The following is a 19,643-nucleotide window of genomic DNA, read 5'->3' as shown; positions in this document are numbered from 1 at the left end:
TGAACAGTCATCTGTTATACTTAAATTTTGTTTGTACCTACCTACATTAAAATAGAAAGAAAAAACTGAATTCAGAAGTGAAGGGATTAGGGAGCTCAAATTGGTTTTTTTGGGGGGAAGGGGCCACACCCAGCGTTGCCTCGGGGTTACTCCTAGCTCATGCACTCAGGAATTACTCCTGATGGTGCTCAGGTGAAAGTATGGAATGCTGGGAATCAAACCCAGGTCAACCGCATGAAAGGGAAACGTCCTACCCGCTGTGCTATTGCTCCAGCCCCTCAAAATGGGTTTTTATCTCACTTCCCTAAAGTATGAACTACTGTGGAAAGTACTACCACCTTTTACAACTGAGCCACAGTAATAATCAGCCTCGTCCTCAGGCTTGAGCCCAGAGATGGTCAGGGTCGCTGTGTTGCCAGACTTGGACCCAGAGAAGCGATTAGGGATACCTGAGGGCCGAGAACTTGTACCATAAATCAAGAGTTTGGGGGCTGTGCCTGGGCGCTGTTGGTACCAGGAGACACCATCTGAGTAATAGCCAATGTCATTGCTGCTTCCACCACAGGAGATGGTGACCGTCCGTCCCAGAGCCTCAGACACAGAGAGAGGCTGAATGAGGGAAGACTGGGCCCAGGACCCTGGAAGAAAAAGAAAACACAGTCTCAGGAAAGGACTTTGCACTGGAGAGTCTGACAAGAAAGAGACAAAGGATCCTCCCAGTTGTCCCTAGAGCCTCTTCCATGAGATCTCACCTGTGTCCTGGGTGAGGAGGGTGAGGATGAACAGAGCCCAGGTCATGGTGGATACGTCCCAAGAACACTGTCCCCTTACTCCTCAACACTAGACTCAGCTCCTCCAATATCTCTTACCCTTTACCCTACTTTAGGGGAGGGAAGGACCTCCATGCAAATCTATTTCCTGCACCTGCCTCTGTTCACCCCCATCTGACCTGATTCAGTGATTATGCATGTCTAGACAACAGAACTCGCATGAGATATTAAAACTCATTTTCATGGGTTTTCACAGATGGTACCATGTTCTGTGTCTAGAAAATGAGGTTAATCAGAGATCTCTCCCTGTCCTTCCTGTCGCAGGAGATATGGCAATTCCATGCTAAGGAAACTAAGGATACCATTCTGCTCTCTGAGTAATGTGGTGAAGATAATAGTGGAGCAAGGTGGATAAGATCCAATTTTTCTATTTCCATGGACTTCATAAGTAACAAAAATGTTACTTATTTCTCTTCTAAGCCCCATAGTTCTCAGTAGTCTGGGTTATCTGTTCCATAACTGCAGTGGCCTAAACTAGGAACTGTGACACGTGGGGATATTTTATTGGTTCTGTGTCATTGAATTTCTTTGGGCATAACAGGATAAGGACCCTACCCTGATTGTATTTAGAAATGCTCATAGGAAGCAGGGAGTCTCATGTAAAGTCATGGGACTTGACACAATTGAGGAGGAATCACAGCAATGACTTTCTCCAAATTCAAGCCCTTACTGACCTCTAGTGGACATACATGGTATAGCGGAAATTTGGGAGAGGCATCTGTGCAGGGGAAACTGAAAAATCTACAATTTTCCTTCTGCGGTCTCCCTTCAGTCCAAGATAGATCAATATAGGTTCCTTGGTTCTCTAAACTATATAAGGTTCATTATTATTTACTTTAACTTCCCCCCTGAATGCGATGTGTCTCCAGCCTTTTGTTCCAGAACAGACTCTTCAGAATAAGTGATCCTGATGCAGCTATTGGGTGCAGATTGTGTTAAAAAAAAAAAAAAAAAAAGAAAGAAAAATACAAATAAGATCAATAAAATCAACCAAAGATGGAAACTCAAATATCGATTGTCTTTTCAATTTGTTAAAAATGAAAAGATTGAGAGCAGCAGAGAATGATCTGCTGGGAACCAGGAGGTGAACATCAGGTTGGATTATGAGGGGAAAGGTCTGAGTCAGTTTTGAGTCCGGAGTTTGAGTCAAGACATAAACTCCAGAAATCTCCTTATCACAGTGACAGTGGCATCTCTTGTCCCTTCTGAAGAGACTGAACAATGCAGTGCCGAAGCTGTGCCCCTTCCTCAGCAAGGCCCCTCCAACTCCAGGGATATTCCTCACCTAGTGATTTTCTTTTCTTTTCCTTTCTTTTCTTTTCTTTTCTTTTCCTTTCTTTTCTTTTCTTTTCTTTTCTTTGCTTTGCTTTGCTTTGCTTTTCTTTTCTTTTCTTTGCTTTGCTTTGCTTCTTTTTCTTTTCTTTTCCTTTCTTTTCTTTTCTTTTCTTTTCTTTTCTTTATTAAATCGCCATGAGATACACAATTACAAAGTTGCTCATGATTAGGTTTCAGTCACACAATGTTCCAACACCCATCCTTTTATCTAGTGGTTTTCTCGCAGGGAATAGCCTCATTATGTGAACTGATTTGTATCAGAATTCAACTATGTCCAGAAGTACAGTAGACATGAATCCTCTGATGAAATAATTTTGATGTCAGGGTTCACACATCCTGACAGACAAATCCTAAAGCACAAAAGAGATGACAGCCAAGCCACTTTGGAAGACGCTAAGTGTTCAACTCTAGATGGAGGAGTGGTGAAAGGTATTTGTGGATGTGATCATTTTGGTTTGTGTTTATTGTTTGTGCTTTAAACATGTATGTGGATGTTACTTTTTACATAACTTTAAGCAATAATGTCTTTAATTTGAGATGACATATTATTTCAATTGCCTGAAATTTCTATGACATTGCTCTGGATGGAGTAGGGCAAGGCCTCGAACTGTTTCATAATGCTCTCACAAGCACTGTAGGGATGCATAGCTACCTCATACCCAGGCATACTGGAGACCTGTAGGATATCATATTTTTGTTTGTTCATTTTTGGGTGACACCCGGCAATGCAAAGGGGTTGCTCCTGGCTCTGCATTCAGGAAATACACCTGGCGGTGCTCTGGGGACTGTATGGGATGCTGGAAATTGAACCTGGGTCGACTGGGTGCAAGGCAAATGCCCTACCCACTGTGCTATCCCTCCAGCCCATGGACACAGTAATATGCACTTTTAGGCTTGTAGGGTGACTCTCCTCGGGATATCTCACCACAGACTACAACTACAGTGCTCAGGCTGGGTTAATAATTCCTAACCCTAACAGGATCCAAATCTAGTTATTACTTTTTGAATCATGTAATATTTTGTCCATGACCAAACTCTTAACTTATAGTTAAGCATTATGGCTGTTGGCTAGGCCACTTCAATACCAGGGTAGCTGGCTTACCACTTGCCCTGGGTCCATCCAGTCCCTCATTGGGACCCTGTTTTTGGAGGTCTAGGAAGTAAGGACAACTGAGGCTTAAGTCAAGAGAGCAGATGTCCAGGAGGTAGTACTATCTGGACTCAACTCCCAAGCCACAGGCTTGTCTTTTTAACTGTCTTCCTGTATCCATACAAAAAGCAATTGCTCTGAAATAATAACCATGCAAAGGACATTAAGAAGAAGAAAAATACAATATTTACAAGTCAGAGCCTGATCAGGAGACAAAGGTAATTGAGAGGTTGGGGGAGCAATCAACAAACACAATCTCCTAGAGGCCAGGGAGGAAGGGCAAAGCAACGTTATCCTACACTCAAGACCAGGTTATAAAACTCCCACTGTACAGGATGGGGAAGCACCTTCAGAGCAAGAAAGGAGGCACAGGGCAGATCTACCTCCTTAAGAACTTATCACTGTGAAGAGTGTGGCTGTTCATTTATGAGTCAGAAATAGTCAACCCTTGAAGAAACTCTGGTACATCTATACAATGGAATACTATGCAGCTGTTAGAAAGAATGAGGTCATGACGTTTGCATATAAGTGGATCAGCATGGAAAGTATTATGCTAAGTGAAATGAGTCAGAAAGAGAGAGACAGACATAGGAAGATTGCACTCATCTGTGGACTATAGAATAACAGACTATAAGACTAACACCAAAGAATAGTAGAAATAAGTACCAGGAGGTTGTCTCCATGGCTTGGAGGCTGGTCTCTCATTCTGGGCAACTCAGAGAAGGGAACACCAAGTAAAATGTGGTTGGAGGTCATGTGGGGGAAAGATGATGCGGGCCCAATATAGTCTAGAGACTGAACACAATGGCCACTCAACACCTTTATTGCAAACCACCACACCTAATCAGAAAGAGAGAACAAAAGGGAATACCCTGCCATAGTGGCAGTGTGGGGTGGGGGGAGACAGGACTGGGGAGGGATGTTGGGTTTACTGGTGGTGGAGAATGGGCACTGGTGAAGGGATGGGTTATCAAACTTTGTAAGGGAGAAACATGAGCACAAAAATGTATAAATCTGTAACTGTACCCTCACGTTGACTCACTAATTAAAAATAAACTATTAAATTAAAAAAAAAAAAGAAATAGTCAACCTTGTGGTCAGACTGTAATCCGGACTTGGTTAGGGAGGCCAGCTTTGGGCCCAGAGAAGTCATCAGGAATTTCTGAAAGCCAAGAACTGATAAGACAAACGAGGGTTTTGGATTCTCATCTCAGTTGGTACCAAGAGGTATATTTAGAGAAAAACCAAGTGTCACTTTAGATCTAGCACAGGAGATGATGATTGGTGACCCCAAACTGAAACACTGAAGGAAGCTGAATCAAGGCTGCAGAACCCTGAAGAGAGGAATGGTGCACACAGATGAGTTTAGGGCTGGGCCCATGTGAGTAATAATGCTAATGAATGCACAATTATGTGAATATAGCAAAATCACAAATCTGCTTAAAGATATAAAAGTTATGAAATGCGAATACTATCCAAATATCTTTAGGCTTAGGTTCACTGGCACAAATGATCTCAAATCAGATAATTTTATTCTATAATTATATATAATTAATAAAGGGGGAATTAATAATATAGAGAAAATAGGAAATATGAAAAATATTAAAATAGGTGAATAGAGAGGGGGTGTGAAGAGAAGTCAAAAGCCTAGGAGACATGCAGGTTTGATCCCCAGCAATACATGGTCTCAGAAGCATACCAAAAGCACCATGGAACATCATACATAGGCCAAGAGTGACCTCAAGACAAATACATATTTATATATGTATGTACATACATATATATGAAAAGATAATGAACATTCATCTGTTATACTTAAATTTTGTTTGTACCTACCTACAATAAAATAGAAAGAAAAAACTGAATTCAGAAGTGAAGGGATTAGGGAGCTCAAATTGGGTTTTTTTGGGGGAAGGGGCCACACCCGGCGTTGCACCGGGGTTACTCCTAGCTCATGCACTCAGGAATTACTCCTGATGGTGCTCAGGTGAAAGTATGGAATGCTGGGAATCAAACCCAGGTCAACCGCATGAAAGGGAAACGTCCTACCCACTGTGCTATTGCTCCAGCCCCTCAAAATGGGTTTTTATCTCACTTTCCTAAAGTATGAACTACTGTGGAAAGTATTACCACCTTTTACAAGTGAGCAACAGTAATACTCAGTCTCATCTTCAGCCTTTAGCTCAGAGATGGTCAGGGTCGCTGTGTTGCCAGACTTGGACCCAGAGAAGCGATTAGGGATATCTGAGGGCCGATAACTTGTATCATAAATCAAGAGTTTGGGGGCTGTGCCTGGGCGCTGTTGGTACCAGGAGACACCATCTGAGTAATAGCCAATGTCATTGCTGCTTCCACCACAGGAGATGGTGACCGTCCGTCCCAGAGCCTCAGACACAGAGAGAGGCTGAATGAGGGAAGACTGGGCCCAGGACCCTGGAAGAAAAAGAAAACACAGTCTCAGGAAAGGACTTTGCACTGGAGAGTCTGACAAGAAAGAGACAAAGGATCCTCCCAGTTGTCCCTAGAGCCTCTTCCATGAGATCTCACCTGTGTCCTGGGTGAGGAGGGTGAGGATGAACAGAGCCCAGGTCATGGTGGATACGTCCCAAGAACACTGTCCCCTTACTCCTCAACACTAGACTCAGCTCCTCCAATATCTCTTACCCTTTACCCTACTTTAGGGGAGGGAAGGACCTCCATGCAAATCTATTTCCTGCACCTGCCTCTGTTCACCCCCATCTGACCTGATTCAGTGATTATGCATGTCTAGACAACAGAACTCGCATGAGATATTAAAACTCATTTTCATGGGTTTTCACAGATGGTACCATGTTCTGTGTCTAGAAAATGAGGTTAATCAGAGATCTCTCCCTGTCCTTCCTGTCGCAGGAGATATGGCAATTCCATGCTAAGGAAACTAAGGATACCATTCTGCTCTCTGAGTAATGTGGTGAAGATAATAGTGGAGCAAGGTGGATAAGATCCAATTTTTCTATTTCCATGGACTTCAGACAAAAATGTTACTTATTTCTCTTCTAAGCCCCATAGTTCTCAGTAGTCTGGATTATCTGTTCCATAACTGCAGCGGCCTAAACTAGGAACTGTGACACGTGGGGATATTTTATTGGTTCTGTGTCATTGAGTTTCTCTGAGCATAACAGGATAAGGACCCTACCCTGATTGTATTTAGAAATGCTCATAGGAAGCAGGGAGTCTCATGTAAAGTCATGGGACTTGACACAATTGAGGAGGAATCACAGCAATGACTTTCCCCAAATTCAAGCCCTTACTGACCTCTAGTGGACATGTATGGTATAGCGGAAATTTGGGAGAGGCATCTGAGCAGGGGAAACTGAAAAATCTACAATTTTCCTTCTGCGGTCTCCCTTCAGTCCAAGATCAATATAGGTTTCTTGGTTCTCTAAACTATATAAGGTTCATTCTTATTTACTTTAACCTCTCCCCTGAATGCGATGTGTCTCCAGCCATTTGTCTGGACTCTTCAGAGTAAGTGATCCTGATGCAGCTATTGGGTGCAGATTGTGTAAAAAAAAAAAAAAAAAAAGATACAAATAAGATCAATAAAATCAACCAAAGATGGAAACTCAAATACTGATTGTCTTTTCAATTTGTTAAAAATGAAAAGATTGAGAGCAGCAGACAGAGAATGATCTGCTGGGAACCAGGAGGTGAACACCAGGTTGGATTATGAGGGGAAAGGTCTGAGTCAGTTTTGAGTCCGGAGGTTGAGTCAAGACTCCAGAAATCCCCTTATCACAGTGACAGTGGCATCTCTTGTCCCTTCTGAAGAGACTGAACAATGCAGTGCCGAAGCTGTGCCCCTCCAACTCCAGGGATATTCCTCACCTAGTGATTTTCTTTTCCTTTCTTTTCTTTTCTTTTCTTTTCTTTTCTTTTCTTTTCTTTTCTTTTCTTTTCTTTTCTTTTCTTTTCTTTTCTTTCCTTTTCTTTCCTTTTCTTTTTTTAAAAACTTTTTATTAAATCACCATGTGGAAAGTTACAAAGTTCTCAGGTTTATGTCTCAGTTATACAATATTCAAACACCCATCCCTTCACCAGTGCCCATAGTCCACCACCAAAAACCCCAGTATACCCCCCGCCCCCACCCCCTACCCCCTACTGTATAACTAATGAATTTCACTTCATTTGCTCTTTACCTTGATTACATTCCATATTTCAGCACAAAACTCACTATAGTTGTTGGAGTTTCCACCCAAGAGACACAGACCTACTACCAAGGAAGCATTTGATAATTAGTTTTCCATTGCTGGGAATGAAGAGATATGGAGCCCCACTGCTACAAGTACATAACTATTCTTCTTCTCTTTTTTTTTTCCTTTTCCTTTTCCATTTTTTTTTCACCCTCATCCCCCATCCCGCGCCTCATAGTATGGTGTACGCCACGCCGCAACGGCCAGCGTGGGGATTTTGCTTAGTTCACAGTCCAGAGAAGTGGCTGCTACATTAATAACCTTCAATATTTCAACAAAAACTTACTGTTATTATTTGGAGTTCCCCCCCCCCAAGTCAGACCTGTTCAAAAGGAACCGTTTCACATAGCTGACAATTATAGATGTTAAGTCATTAACTGCCGCATCCACGTGGTTTTGGATTTCTGTATAAAGTCCAGGGAAAATTCTACCAGAAATTTCATATCCCAGTTTGCAGTCCCAGTGCATTCTTATTAGAAGCTGTGCTGGATGCCCGAAAGTGTTAGGTCTCTGGAATCAAAGTCTTCAGGCACAGAGGGTCCGTTTCCCTCTCAGCAGCTCCGAATTTATCTGGGCCGAGGGCGTGCCGGTTACACCCCCTTCCCATGAGTCCCTGGGAGCCCCGAGTGTAGAAATCGAATACCTCTGGGTTAGGATTCTCAAAGATGTCGCCTGCCATGTGGTTGCTGCCTCTGCTGTTTTGCCGCCGCTGCCGCTGTTTTCCGTGCAGGAAGACAGGGTGGGGAGGAAAAACTCCACCCCCGGGCAGCACAGGGCTGAAGCCTAGTTTGCAGTCCCAGTGCATTGTTATTAGAAGCTGCGCTGGATGCCCGAAAGTGTTAGGTCTCTGGAATCAAAGTCTTTAGGCGCAGAGGGTCCTCTTTTCTTTTCTTTTCTTTGATTTTCTTTGCTTTGCTTTGCTTTGCTTTGCTTCTTTTTCTTTTCTTTTCCTTTCTTTTCTTTTCTTTTCTTTTCTTTTCTTTTCTTTTCTTTTCTTTTCTTTTCTTTTCTTTTCTTTCCTTTTCTTTATTAAATCGCCATGAGATACACAATTACAAAGTTGTTCATGATTAGGTTTCAGTCACACAATGTTCCAACACCCATCCTTTTATCTAGTGGTTTTCTCGCAGGGAATAGCCTCATTATGTGAACTGATTTGTATCAGAATTCAACTATGTCCAGAAGTACAGTAGACATGAATCCTCTGATGAAATAATTTTGATGGTTCACACATCCTGACAGACAAATCCTAAAGCACAAAAGAGATGACAGCCAGGCCACTTTGGAAGACGCTAAGTGTTCAACTCTAGATGGAGGAGTGGTGAAAGGTATTTGTGGATGTGATCATTTTGGTTTGTGTTTATTGTTTGTGCTTTAAACATGTATGTGGATGTTACTTTTTACATAACTTTAAGCAATAATGTCTTTAATTTGAGATGACATATTATTTCAATTGCCTGAAATTTCTATGACATTGCTCTGGATGGAGTAGGGCAAGGCCTCGAACTGTTTCATAATGCTCTCACAAGCACTGTAGGGATGCATAGCTACCTCATACCCAGGCATACTGGAGACCTGTAGGATATCATATTTTTGTTTGTTCATTTTTGGGTGACACCCAGCAATGCACAGGGGTTGTTCCTGGCTCTGCATTCAGGAAATACACCTGGCGGTGCTCTGGGGACTGTATGGGATGCTGGAAATTGAACCCGGGTCGACTGGGTGCAAGGCAAATGCCCTACCCACTGTGCTATCCCTCCAGCCCCAGGATATCATATTTTTTAATGGCACTAAGTAATATGCAAAGTAAATCATCATACAGGATACTGTGCCTTGATTATGTTCTTGATTAGAGAACTTAAGTCTGAATTCTTCTCTCTCGAAATCACTATGGATTAGGACCTGGGAAACACAGCCAGTATCCTGCATTCCCAGCAAGAGAAAAATGTCTCATTTCAATGAAGATCCACCTTGGCCTCTAATTATGTTCTATTATGCCAGGAGTAAACTCAGGACCTTCATTCCATACTACTGCCATACCCAATTTCATTTAGAAGTATCCAGAGGGGAGGGGAAATATGTTTTTCAGATACCAGTTGTGACTTCAAATTCAATTATGAAAAGTATAAAAGAAAACATGAACAGGGAGGCAAGAGGGCAAATACAAAAAATTAATAATGAATCAAAACAAAGACAATAAATCTAAAAAATATAATAACCAATGTAGAAAACAAAAAAATGTAAAATAAAAATACACAGAATAAATGCTTTTGAAAAACTGACACACAACTTAGAAATATGAAGACTATTGATGCAGAAACAGTGGAGTGAGTCTCTGTCCACAGTTTCCAGATTCTTCAATACTTTCAAGAAGAATGTCTGCTCTCATTTGTGGAATATGAGATAACAGAATATGAGACTAACACCCAAGGACAGTAGAGAAAAGGGCCAGAAAGATTGCTCCACGGTTGGAAGCCTGCCTCGTGTGCTGGGGGAGAAGACAGTTGGGATAGAGAAGGGACCACAAACTCAATGATGGTTGGAGGGATCGTTCTATATGGGAGATGCGTGCTGCAAGTAGACAAAGGACCGACATGATGGCCTCTCAGTACCAGCATTACAAACCATAATGCCCCAAAGTAGAGAGAGAGTAGGAAGAAAGGTGCCTGCCACAGAAGCAGGGGGTGGTATGGGGTGGAGGTTACAGGAGGTATACTGGAGACATTATGGTGGTGGAAAATATGCACTGGTGGGGGGGATGAGTGTTCGATCATTATATGACCGAAATTCAATCATGAAAGCTTTGTAACTGTATCTCATACTGATTCAATAAAAAAAAAATGAAAAAGAAACTATTTTTTTTACAAGATCCAGCACCCATTTATTTTTATTTTTTTCATCTGGACTTTATTGATCTAATAAAATTACATTAAGAATTGAAATGAATTATACATAATTGTGCTCATGTTTCCCCCATACAAAGTTCGAGAACCCATCCCTTCACCAGTGCCCATTCTCTACTACCAGTAAACCCAGCATCTCTCTCACCCTCCCCAGTCCCGTCTCCCCCCCACCCCACACTGCCACTATGGCAGGGTATTCCCTTTTGTTCTCTCTCTCTGATTAGGTGTTGTGGTTTGCAATAAAGGTGTTGAGTGGCCATTGTGTTCAGTCTCTAGTCTACATTCGGCACGCATCACCCTTCCCCCGCATGACCTCCGACCACATTTTACTTGGTGTTCCCTTCTCTGAGTTGCCCAGAATGAGAGACGAGCCTCCAAGCCATGGAGTCAACCTCCTGGTACTTATTTCTACTATTCTTGGGTGTTAGTCTTATAGTCTATTATTCTATATTCCACAGATGAGTGCAATCTTTCTATGTCTGTCTCTCTCTTTCTGACTCATTTCACTTAGCATGATACTTTCCATGCTGATCCACTTATAAGCAAACTTCATGACTTCATTTTTTCTAACAGCTGCATAGTATTCCATTGTATAGATGTACCAAAGTTTCTTCAACCAGTCATGTGTTCTAGGGCACTCAGGTTAAAAAAGAAACTATTGAGTAATAAAAACACTCAGACTCATAGTTAGAAATTATAACAGTTTTTTGGAAAGTTGAAGAGAAAGAAACTTCCGGCAGGTTGGGAACTTAGTATAGGACTAAGTTAACTATCGCTCCTTTTTTTGTGGGGTTTTTATAGGAAAACTGGCTCTTTGTGTTACTTGGCAAACAAAGAGTCAGGATTCCCATTTGTTTCCCAGAGATGTCCTGGTAATTTAGAGCCCATCTGTGTTTTAAGATAAGATTAACATCTTGCATTCGCATCTTGCACAAAATGTCTGTTTGTTAAAGCCTTTTAGGTATGTATTTCACCATATGCCCAGGTATTTCCCATTCTCTTAGTCTCTTGTAAGCCCAAAGTCTGGGGAAGAATTTGTGGCCTGGGAAAATTGTGAATTTCCCCAATCTTGAAAAGAGCCCAGGAATTTTCAGGAATATGTAAAATACAGGATGGGGACAACTAAAATGAAACTGTTTGTAGCAGCTGGCAAAGAGCAACCGAGGTTTCCTTTTTCATTGTCAAATAGTAATTTGTAATTTTTTTTAGTTCTTGTTCCGTGTCTAAAGCCAATCAGATTGGCACCTTCAAATGCCCAACAAAGTTTGGTCACAGAGACTGAGACAAACACACAGGAACTGTTCAGGTTTTAGGTCACCTGGGAAGCTATCTGTGAGCACACAAAATGGTCATTTATTCAGTACAATATAGCTCCCCATGCTGGTTCCCAACGTGAGCTACTGTTTAAGTTGATAGAGATTTTAAGGACAATAAGCACATCAAAACTCAGCGAGTACATTAAGAGCAGAGGCTGGGATATTTCACATAGCCAATTAGGAAGCATTTTAAAAGTATTCATAATTTATAATATCATGACAGTTTCCTATTCAATTTTTGAATGTGTTACCCTCTACATCTAGAAAACCCTAAACTCTTATTCTATTCTTTCCTGGGCACATGTTTACTACCCATTTATAATCTAAGAGACACACTGTTTTGCCCTGGGGAATATCTCAACTCCTTTGCGTTTTTGTTAGAAAAAGATGCCCCACACCTACACTGATATAAAACAGTGAAATAGTGACAGTGAAACAGTGTTTCCTGTATCAAAGTAGAGATTTGCTCCTTAGCCTAACAAAATGAAACTTAAAAAAGGCATCTCTTCATGCACAAAGTATTGCTGTCTTCAGAAAGCACTCACACACCAGTAATGTTAACAGGGAATTTCTTACATGACCTCAGAAGACAGGATCTCATCTACTTCACAACTAATCCAGTTATAGATAATATATGGATTTATGAAGTGTATTTTATTAATAATCACCATTAAATTAATTATAAAGAAATGTAGTACATACATGTTCAAAACATACATGAATAATAATTGGGAAAAATCTTCCTATTTTATACATTTTCTTTACCTCAATTCCATTCAGCAATTATTTCCTCTCATTCTTAGCCAGGGCGTCACTGATCTTATGCTCTCAAAACATCTACCATAGGGGTTAGAGAGATAGTAAGCCTATATTATCTTGTGTCTTGCATGAATATGATAGGGGTCAGATCTTTGGTATCACACATATGGTCACCTAAGCAGAGCCAGGACTAAGTCTTGAGAACTGCCTGGGTATAGCCCCAAATAAAAAGAAAGAAAAAAGTCACCCCAACTTGTAAACAATATATTTTTTTGTTAAAATTTTTATTGTACTTTAGAAAACATGATTACGGGGCTGGAGCGATAGCACAGCAGGTAGGGCGTTTGCCTTGCACGCGGCCGACCTGTTCTAATCCCAGCGTCCCATATGGTCCCCTGAGCACCGCCAGGGGTTATTACTGAGTGAAGAGCCAGGAGTAACCCCTGTGCATCGCCGGTGTGACCCAAAAACCAAAAAAAAAAAATAGATAGATAAATAAATAAAATAGAAAACATGATTACAATAGTGTCACCTGTTATGGGTTTGATGTAAAATTACTACACCTTCACCATAACCAAAGTGTCTAAGACTTTAACTACTATCTTTATGTCATATCTAGTCTGCCTTTCCTTCCACAAATACTATTTTAATAAAATGTTACATCACTTAAAATGTATAATCAGATGAGGAATATATAATTGTAATAACTATATTATGAATGAAATTAAAAGGAGATGTGTTCCTTTCATTTGGAAGTTGATTCAAATAGTAATATATAAAGACTTTACTCCTGAAAGTCAGGATTCTTTCTTCCTTTTCTCTTTTATTATTGCTTGGATTTGGGGCCACATCCAGCGTGCTCAGTGTTTACTTCTCTTCTGTGAGTGAATATTTTCTCCATCTCAGTAGAGTATTTCTTAACTTTTGTTCATTGTTTTTTATTAATGTAAGAATGCTATTTACTTAGCCATTGATTAAGCTGACTGAATTGAGCATGAACTCCGCATTTTTTAAAAAATTCAGAATGTTAATTTTATTTTATTATTTTTTTAATCACTATGAGATACAGTTACAAAGCTTTCCTGTTTAAGTTTCAGTCATACAATCACCCAGTTAGTATATATATTCCACCACCAAGATTTCCAGTATCCCCCCCAAAATCCCACCCCACCTCCTGCCTCTGTGGCAGACAATCTTCCCCACACTCTCCTTTGTATTGCTTGTTATGAGCAGCAGTGTGCTCCTGGAATTCTAAGATTTTAGATAATTAGGGTCTGGAGAAATCTCTACAGTGAACTGCTTGGTTTGGAGATTCTTTTGTGTGTTTCTGGATCAAGGCCATTAGGAGCTTAAGAAGGAGTCGGAGATAGTTTGTGGGCATGACCTCGGGGTCCCCTGGGGATGGGACTGACCCATCCCCTATCCCTTGAGACCTGGAGTTTGCTGTCACTAAACCCGCATACCTGCACTTCTCCTTGGGTTCTGGAAGTTGGAGACTGCCGGGGTTCTTAGGGGGCAGGCATTGTCGCTCCACCTGCCCCCACCTGAGGCACCCCAGTGAAGTCGGCCTGGCTTAAAGTCTGGGGGCATCTCTGCAGCAAGCTGCTCAGTTCAGAGATTCTTTTGTGTGTCTCTGGATTATGGCCCTTGTTTCCATCTTTTCTAGAGAAATGAACTATTGGTTATGTCCTGCAGGGCACACTGGCCCTAACTGCGGCTTTTGATCTCTTTCGAGATATATGGATCTCGGAAATAAGCCAAATAAGTGAGCTTGTATAGCTGAGCTAGAGGTGGTTTGGGGTTGTGACTTTTGACCATTTAATTTCTTGGTAAACTTGGCCCCAAGTTGTTGGGTTCAGTCAAAAGCACAATGGCAATTTTTGGGTATCAAGAAGTCTGATGGCACCTTCAGGCTGCTGGTGCACTAGCCCTATAGGTACAGGTTAACCTGCTGGTGGCACCATACCCCTTGTTATTTTTTTCATAGTCACTGTCACTGTCATCCTGTTGCTCATCGATTTGCTCAAGCGGGCACCAGTAACGTCTCCATTGTGAGACTTGTTGTTACTGGTTTTGGCATATCGAATACGTCACAGGTAGCTTGCCAGGCTCTGCCACGCGGGCAAGATACTCTGGGTAGCTTGCCAAGCTCTCCGAGAGAGGCAGAGGAATCAAACCCGGGTTGGCCACGTGCAAGGCGAACGCCCTACCCATTGCGCTATCGCTCCAGCCCAAATAAATAAATAAATTGGTCTTTTTCATAGTACAAACCCTTTTTAATTTAATAAACTAACATTTATTATTGCTTCATTTAAAAGTTATCATTTAGCATTACAAAATAAGGAAAGATGTTTTGTGAGAGTTAACTTAAATATTTGGTGTATTCATTGCACTTCATAAATTCATGTACTAATTATAAAACTGAATTGATAATGAGGTAAAAAGATCTGTCCTTGGCACACATTCAAAAGAACAAAAGCAACCAGTGCTGGCGTGGATGTGGGGAAAAAGGGACACTTCTTCACTGTTGGTGGGAATGCCGAATGGTCCAGCCTTTTTGGAAAACAATATGGACAGTTCTTCAAAAACTAGAAATTGAGCTTCCATATGACCCCGCAATACCACTCTTGGGAATATATTCTGAGGATGCAAAAGAGTACAGTATAAATGACATCTGTACCTATATATTTATTGCAGCACTGTTCACAATAGCCAAAATATGGAAACAACCCGAGTGCCCTAAAAAGATGACTGGTTAAAGAAATTTTGGTACATCTACACAATGGAATACTATGCAGCTGTTAGGAGATGAAGTCATGAACTTTGCTTATAAATGGATGAACATGGAGAGTATCATGCTAAGTGAAATGAGTCAGAAAGAGAGGGACAGACATAGCGGGACTGCACTCATTTGTGGAGTGTAGGGTAGCATCACATGAGGCTGACACCCAAGGACGGTAGATACAAGGGCCAGGGGTTTGTCCCATAGCTGGAAGACTGCTTCATGAGCGGAGGGGAAAGAGCAGATGGAATAGAGAAGGGATCACTAAGAAAATGATGGCTAGAGGAACCAGTTGGGATGGGAGATGCATGCCGAAAGTAGATAATGGACCAAACATGATGACCTCTCAGTGTCTGTGTTGCAAGCTATAATGCCCAAAGGAGAGAGAGAGAGTATGGGGAATATTGTCTGACATAGAGGCAGGGAGAGGGTGCGGAAGGGGTGTATACCTGGGATACTGGTGGTGGGGAATGTGCACTGGTGGAGGGATGGGTGTTTGATCGTTGTGAGATTGTAACCCAAACATGAAAGCTTGTAACTATCTCATGGTGATTCAATAAAATTTTAAAAATTAAAAACAAAAAGAAACATCTGTCTTGAGATCATGTAGAGAAGTGAACATTACAGGTGTGTGAGTGCTTTTTGAAGATAGCAAAGCTTTGTACATGTGTAGACATCTTTTCTCAGCTCCATTTTGCCAGTATAGTCTGTCCTTTGATATTGAAAATACTGTTTCATTTTAAATTATGGATTTTTGTGACTACACAATAAGACATCAGCTCTATGGAGAAAATATGCTTATCTATAACAAATTGAAACAAAAGAACTATTAAAATCAATATGAGTAATATCCAAAAATATCAAAGCAAGTAAACCTAAAATATTTCAAAAATCATTATCATATTCATATTAATCAGACAGTTTTCAAACTATAAAATGTTCAGGCTACAGTGTTGACCCATATACCAGCCTTGCTCCAGATTCCCAAGTAAATCTCCCAAGCAGCTTTGTGGAATCACCTGTCCCCACAGCAGAAAACTCCAGAACACCCATACATGCCCAGCCAAAATTCTGGCAACAGCACTCTCACCCCACCGCTAAGCCATGCCAATGACTCAACTCCATCACTTAATGAATATTCTTTGTACCGATGCCAACCTGAGATAATGTCAAGTATCCGGTGACCAGGATGAGAACTGTGGTGGTTTTTCAGAGTCAGGGTGGGTAGCCTTCCCACAACACCCACAGTTCCCAAAGACCTGACAGCCACATCCACCTCCCACAGCCGCCGCCATGCCTACTCATTGGTCCTGAAGTCTCTGGACCTCCTCAGGCAACAAACAGCTTAATAAATTCTTAGATTAAGGACTTAATAACTCTACAATCAGATATAACAATTTTCACATAAATTGTTTTTCTGTATCTTTTGATTTTAATATTGTATCTTTATCTAATCAATTTAAATTCTATAATTGTATTAATAATTGTGACTTTTTCCTACATTAAATTAAATTTTAAAACTTTTTAGGTGCAGGGGTATGGTGTCGCCAGCAGGTCAACCTGTACCTGCAGGGTGAGTGCATCGGCAGCCTGAAGGTGCTATCAGACTTCTTGATACCCAAAAATTGCCATTGTGCTTTTAACTGAACCCAACAACTTGGGGCCAAGTTTACCAAGAAATTAAACAGCCGAAAGTGAGGTACATGGGAGCCACATCCATAAACCACCTCTGGCTCAGCTATACAAGCTCATTTATTGGGCTTATTTCAGAGACCCATAGTTCTCGAAAGAGATCAAAAGACACAGTTAGGGTCAGCGTGTGCAGTTAGGGTCAGAGGTATTATGGAATTAGGGCAAGCGGGTGCACCCTGTAGGGCATATGCCAATAGTTTGTTCTCTGAAAAAGATGGAAAATAAAGGCCATGATCCAGAGACACACAAAAGAATCTCTGAACCAAGCAGCTCGATGCAGAGATGCCTCTGGACTTTAAGCCAGGCCAACTTCACCAGGGTACCTCAGATGGGGGCAGGCATTGTCCCTCCATCTGCCCCCTAAAAGCCCTGGCAGCTGCCAACTTTCAGAACCCAATGAGAAGTGCAGGTATATGGGTTCAGTGACAGCAAACTCCAGGCCTCAAGGGATAGGAAGGGGATGGGTCAGTTCTTCTCATCCCCTTACCCTCATGGGACCCTGAGGTCATGCCCACAAACTGCCTTTGGCTGCTACTTGGGGTCCTTAACGGCCTTGATCCAGAGACACACAAAGGAATCTCTGAACCCAGCAGCTTACTGCAGAGATTTTTTCAGACCCTGTATCACTGTATCACTGTTATCCCGTTACTCATCAATTTGCTCGAGCGGGCAGAAGTAACGTCTCCATTGTGAGACTTGTTGTAACTGTTTTTGGCATATTGCATACGCCATGGGGAGCTTGCCAGGCTCTGCTGTGTGGGCTAATAAAATAAATCATGAAACTGCCAGCATGCAATTATTGGGGCAAAAAACAGACAATATCATATGACTCGTTACTAGCTGCCAACAGATTTCAAGATCTATTCAATCTTTACTCTCCCTGAAACTCCACAAACTAGTACATTCGAAGGCTTACAGATCTCTACATAAGTGTTTCATATACACAGATGTCACTGTCACTGCTCATCGATTTGCTCGAGTGGACACCAGTAACGTCTCCATTGTGAGACTTGTTGTTACTGTTTTTGGCATATCAAATATGCCACAGGTAGCTTGCCAAGCTCTTCCCTGCAGGCGAGATACTGTTGGTAGTTTGCTGGGCTCTCCTAGAGGGGTGAAGGAATTGAACCCGGTTTGACTGCGTGCATGGCAAATGCCCTACCACTGTGCTACACACAGATGATTTATAATACCCAAACAGAAGTTTTCATTTGTTTTTCTAGATCTGTTTTCCCCCAATCTTTCCCATCATGAGAAATATTACCATCCTATATATACTCCCAGTTGCTCAAGCCCAAACACACAGGTGTCAACCTTTATTCTTTCCAAGAACTCCCTATACCAAATTTATCAACAAATCTGTTTCCAAACATATCCCAAATCTGTCCAAGTTCTTTCACATCTTATCCATCATTCTAATTCAAGATATTCACCATCACACCTTTTTTGGGCCACATTCAGCAGTGCTCAGAGGTTACTTGTCTCTGCATTAAGAAATCATTCATGGTGGGCTAGGTAGGGACTATATGCAATGCTGGGAATTGAACCAGATGGGAAGCATGCATGGCAAGTGCCTTACTTTCTATGCTATCACTCCAGCTTCACCATCAAACGTTCTAATTAGTACCTGATTCTAGCATGAACCATAACCTACTTGCCACATGTCAGCAAAAATGAGATCACGGAGGTATAACTTTTCATCCTCCTGGTTTATCAGGTCTGCCTAACTCTCCAATCCTATCATACCACTCTCCTCCTCACCTTCAATGCTCCAATATTTTTTCTTTTTCTTTTTTGCTTTTTAGGTCACATCCGACAATGTAGAGTGTCTACAATGACTCATGCACTCAGGAATTACTCCAGATCCTAATTATCTAAAATTTTAGAATTCTAGGAGAACACACGACTCTTGTGGCCACACAATATCTTATGCTATTCATACCAAGCAATACAGAAGAGAGTATGAGGGAGACTGTCTGCTATAGTGAGGGGGAGGGGTGGGACGGAGGATATACTGGGGACCTTTGGTGGTGAAAGATGTGCACTTGTGGAGGATGGGGTGATCAATCATTGTATGATCAAACAGGAAAGCTTTGTAATTGTATCTCATGATGATTTTTTAAAAGTAATAATAAAATAAACTTAACATTCTGAATTTAAAAAAATTAATGTGGAGTTCATGTCCAATCAATCAGCTTAGTCAATGGCTGAAGAAATAGCAGTACTCCTACTGAAAAGAAAACAAGTTTTTTTAAAGTGCATGAATCTTTGTTGTTATTGTTTTGGAGCCACATCTGGCAGTGTGCAGGACTTACTTCTGGATTTGTGTTAAGGGATCAATCCTGGTGTGCATCTCAGAGTAATTGCCATTTCCATATGCACAGAATTTCTGAATTCTTTATGTGATGCTGGGAATTGAACCCAGGTCAGTCACCATATGGGATGCTGGGAATCAAACCCAGGTCGGCTGCGTGTAAGGCAAATGCCCTACCCGCTGTGCTATTGCTCCAGCCCCTATAAGAAGTTTTAAAAAGGTAAAATACCCTTTACTGATGCCATGGGAAATGAGAGGCACTTCATTCAGAAATTCTATGCACATGGAAATGGCAATTTCCGTGAGATACTGATTTCATCATAGCACTGA

General features: G+C 41.4%; 2 non-coding genes and 2 gene segments (V, D, J or C); all 4 read right to left on the bottom strand.

The window, feature by feature from the left end:
• Positions 1 to 291: 291 nt before the first annotated feature.
• LOC101537796 (immunoglobulin lambda variable 2-23-like) lies at positions 292 to 821 on the bottom strand. The segment is given in 2 exon segments: positions 292 to 638; positions 753 to 821. Coding segments are annotated over 2 exon segments (393 nt in total).
• Positions 822 to 2,717: 1,896 nt separating this feature from the next.
• LOC129399021 (small nucleolar RNA SNORA9) lies at positions 2,718 to 2,847 on the bottom strand. The gene has a single exon (XR_008626869.1). It is a non-coding gene; the product is annotated as a small nucleolar RNA SNORA9 (small nucleolar RNA).
• Positions 2,848 to 5,401: 2,554 nt separating this feature from the next.
• On the bottom strand, positions 5,402 to 5,931 carry LOC129398760 (immunoglobulin lambda variable 2-23-like). The segment is given in 2 exon segments: positions 5,402 to 5,748; positions 5,863 to 5,931. Coding segments are annotated over 2 exon segments (393 nt in total).
• Positions 5,932 to 8,998: 3,067 nt separating this feature from the next.
• Positions 8,999 to 9,128, bottom strand: LOC129399020 (small nucleolar RNA SNORA9). The gene has a single exon (XR_008626868.1). It is a non-coding gene; the product is annotated as a small nucleolar RNA SNORA9 (small nucleolar RNA).
• Between the last annotated feature and the right edge of the window lie 10,515 nt (positions 9,129 to 19,643).

Source organism: Sorex araneus, chromosome 9 (assembly GCF_027595985.1).
Source record: "Sorex araneus isolate mSorAra2 chromosome 9, mSorAra2.pri, whole genome shotgun sequence".
NCBI classification, from domain to species: Eukaryota; Metazoa; Chordata; class Mammalia; order Eulipotyphla; family Soricidae; genus Sorex; species Sorex araneus.
This window is presented reverse-complemented; position numbering and strand designations above follow the sequence as displayed.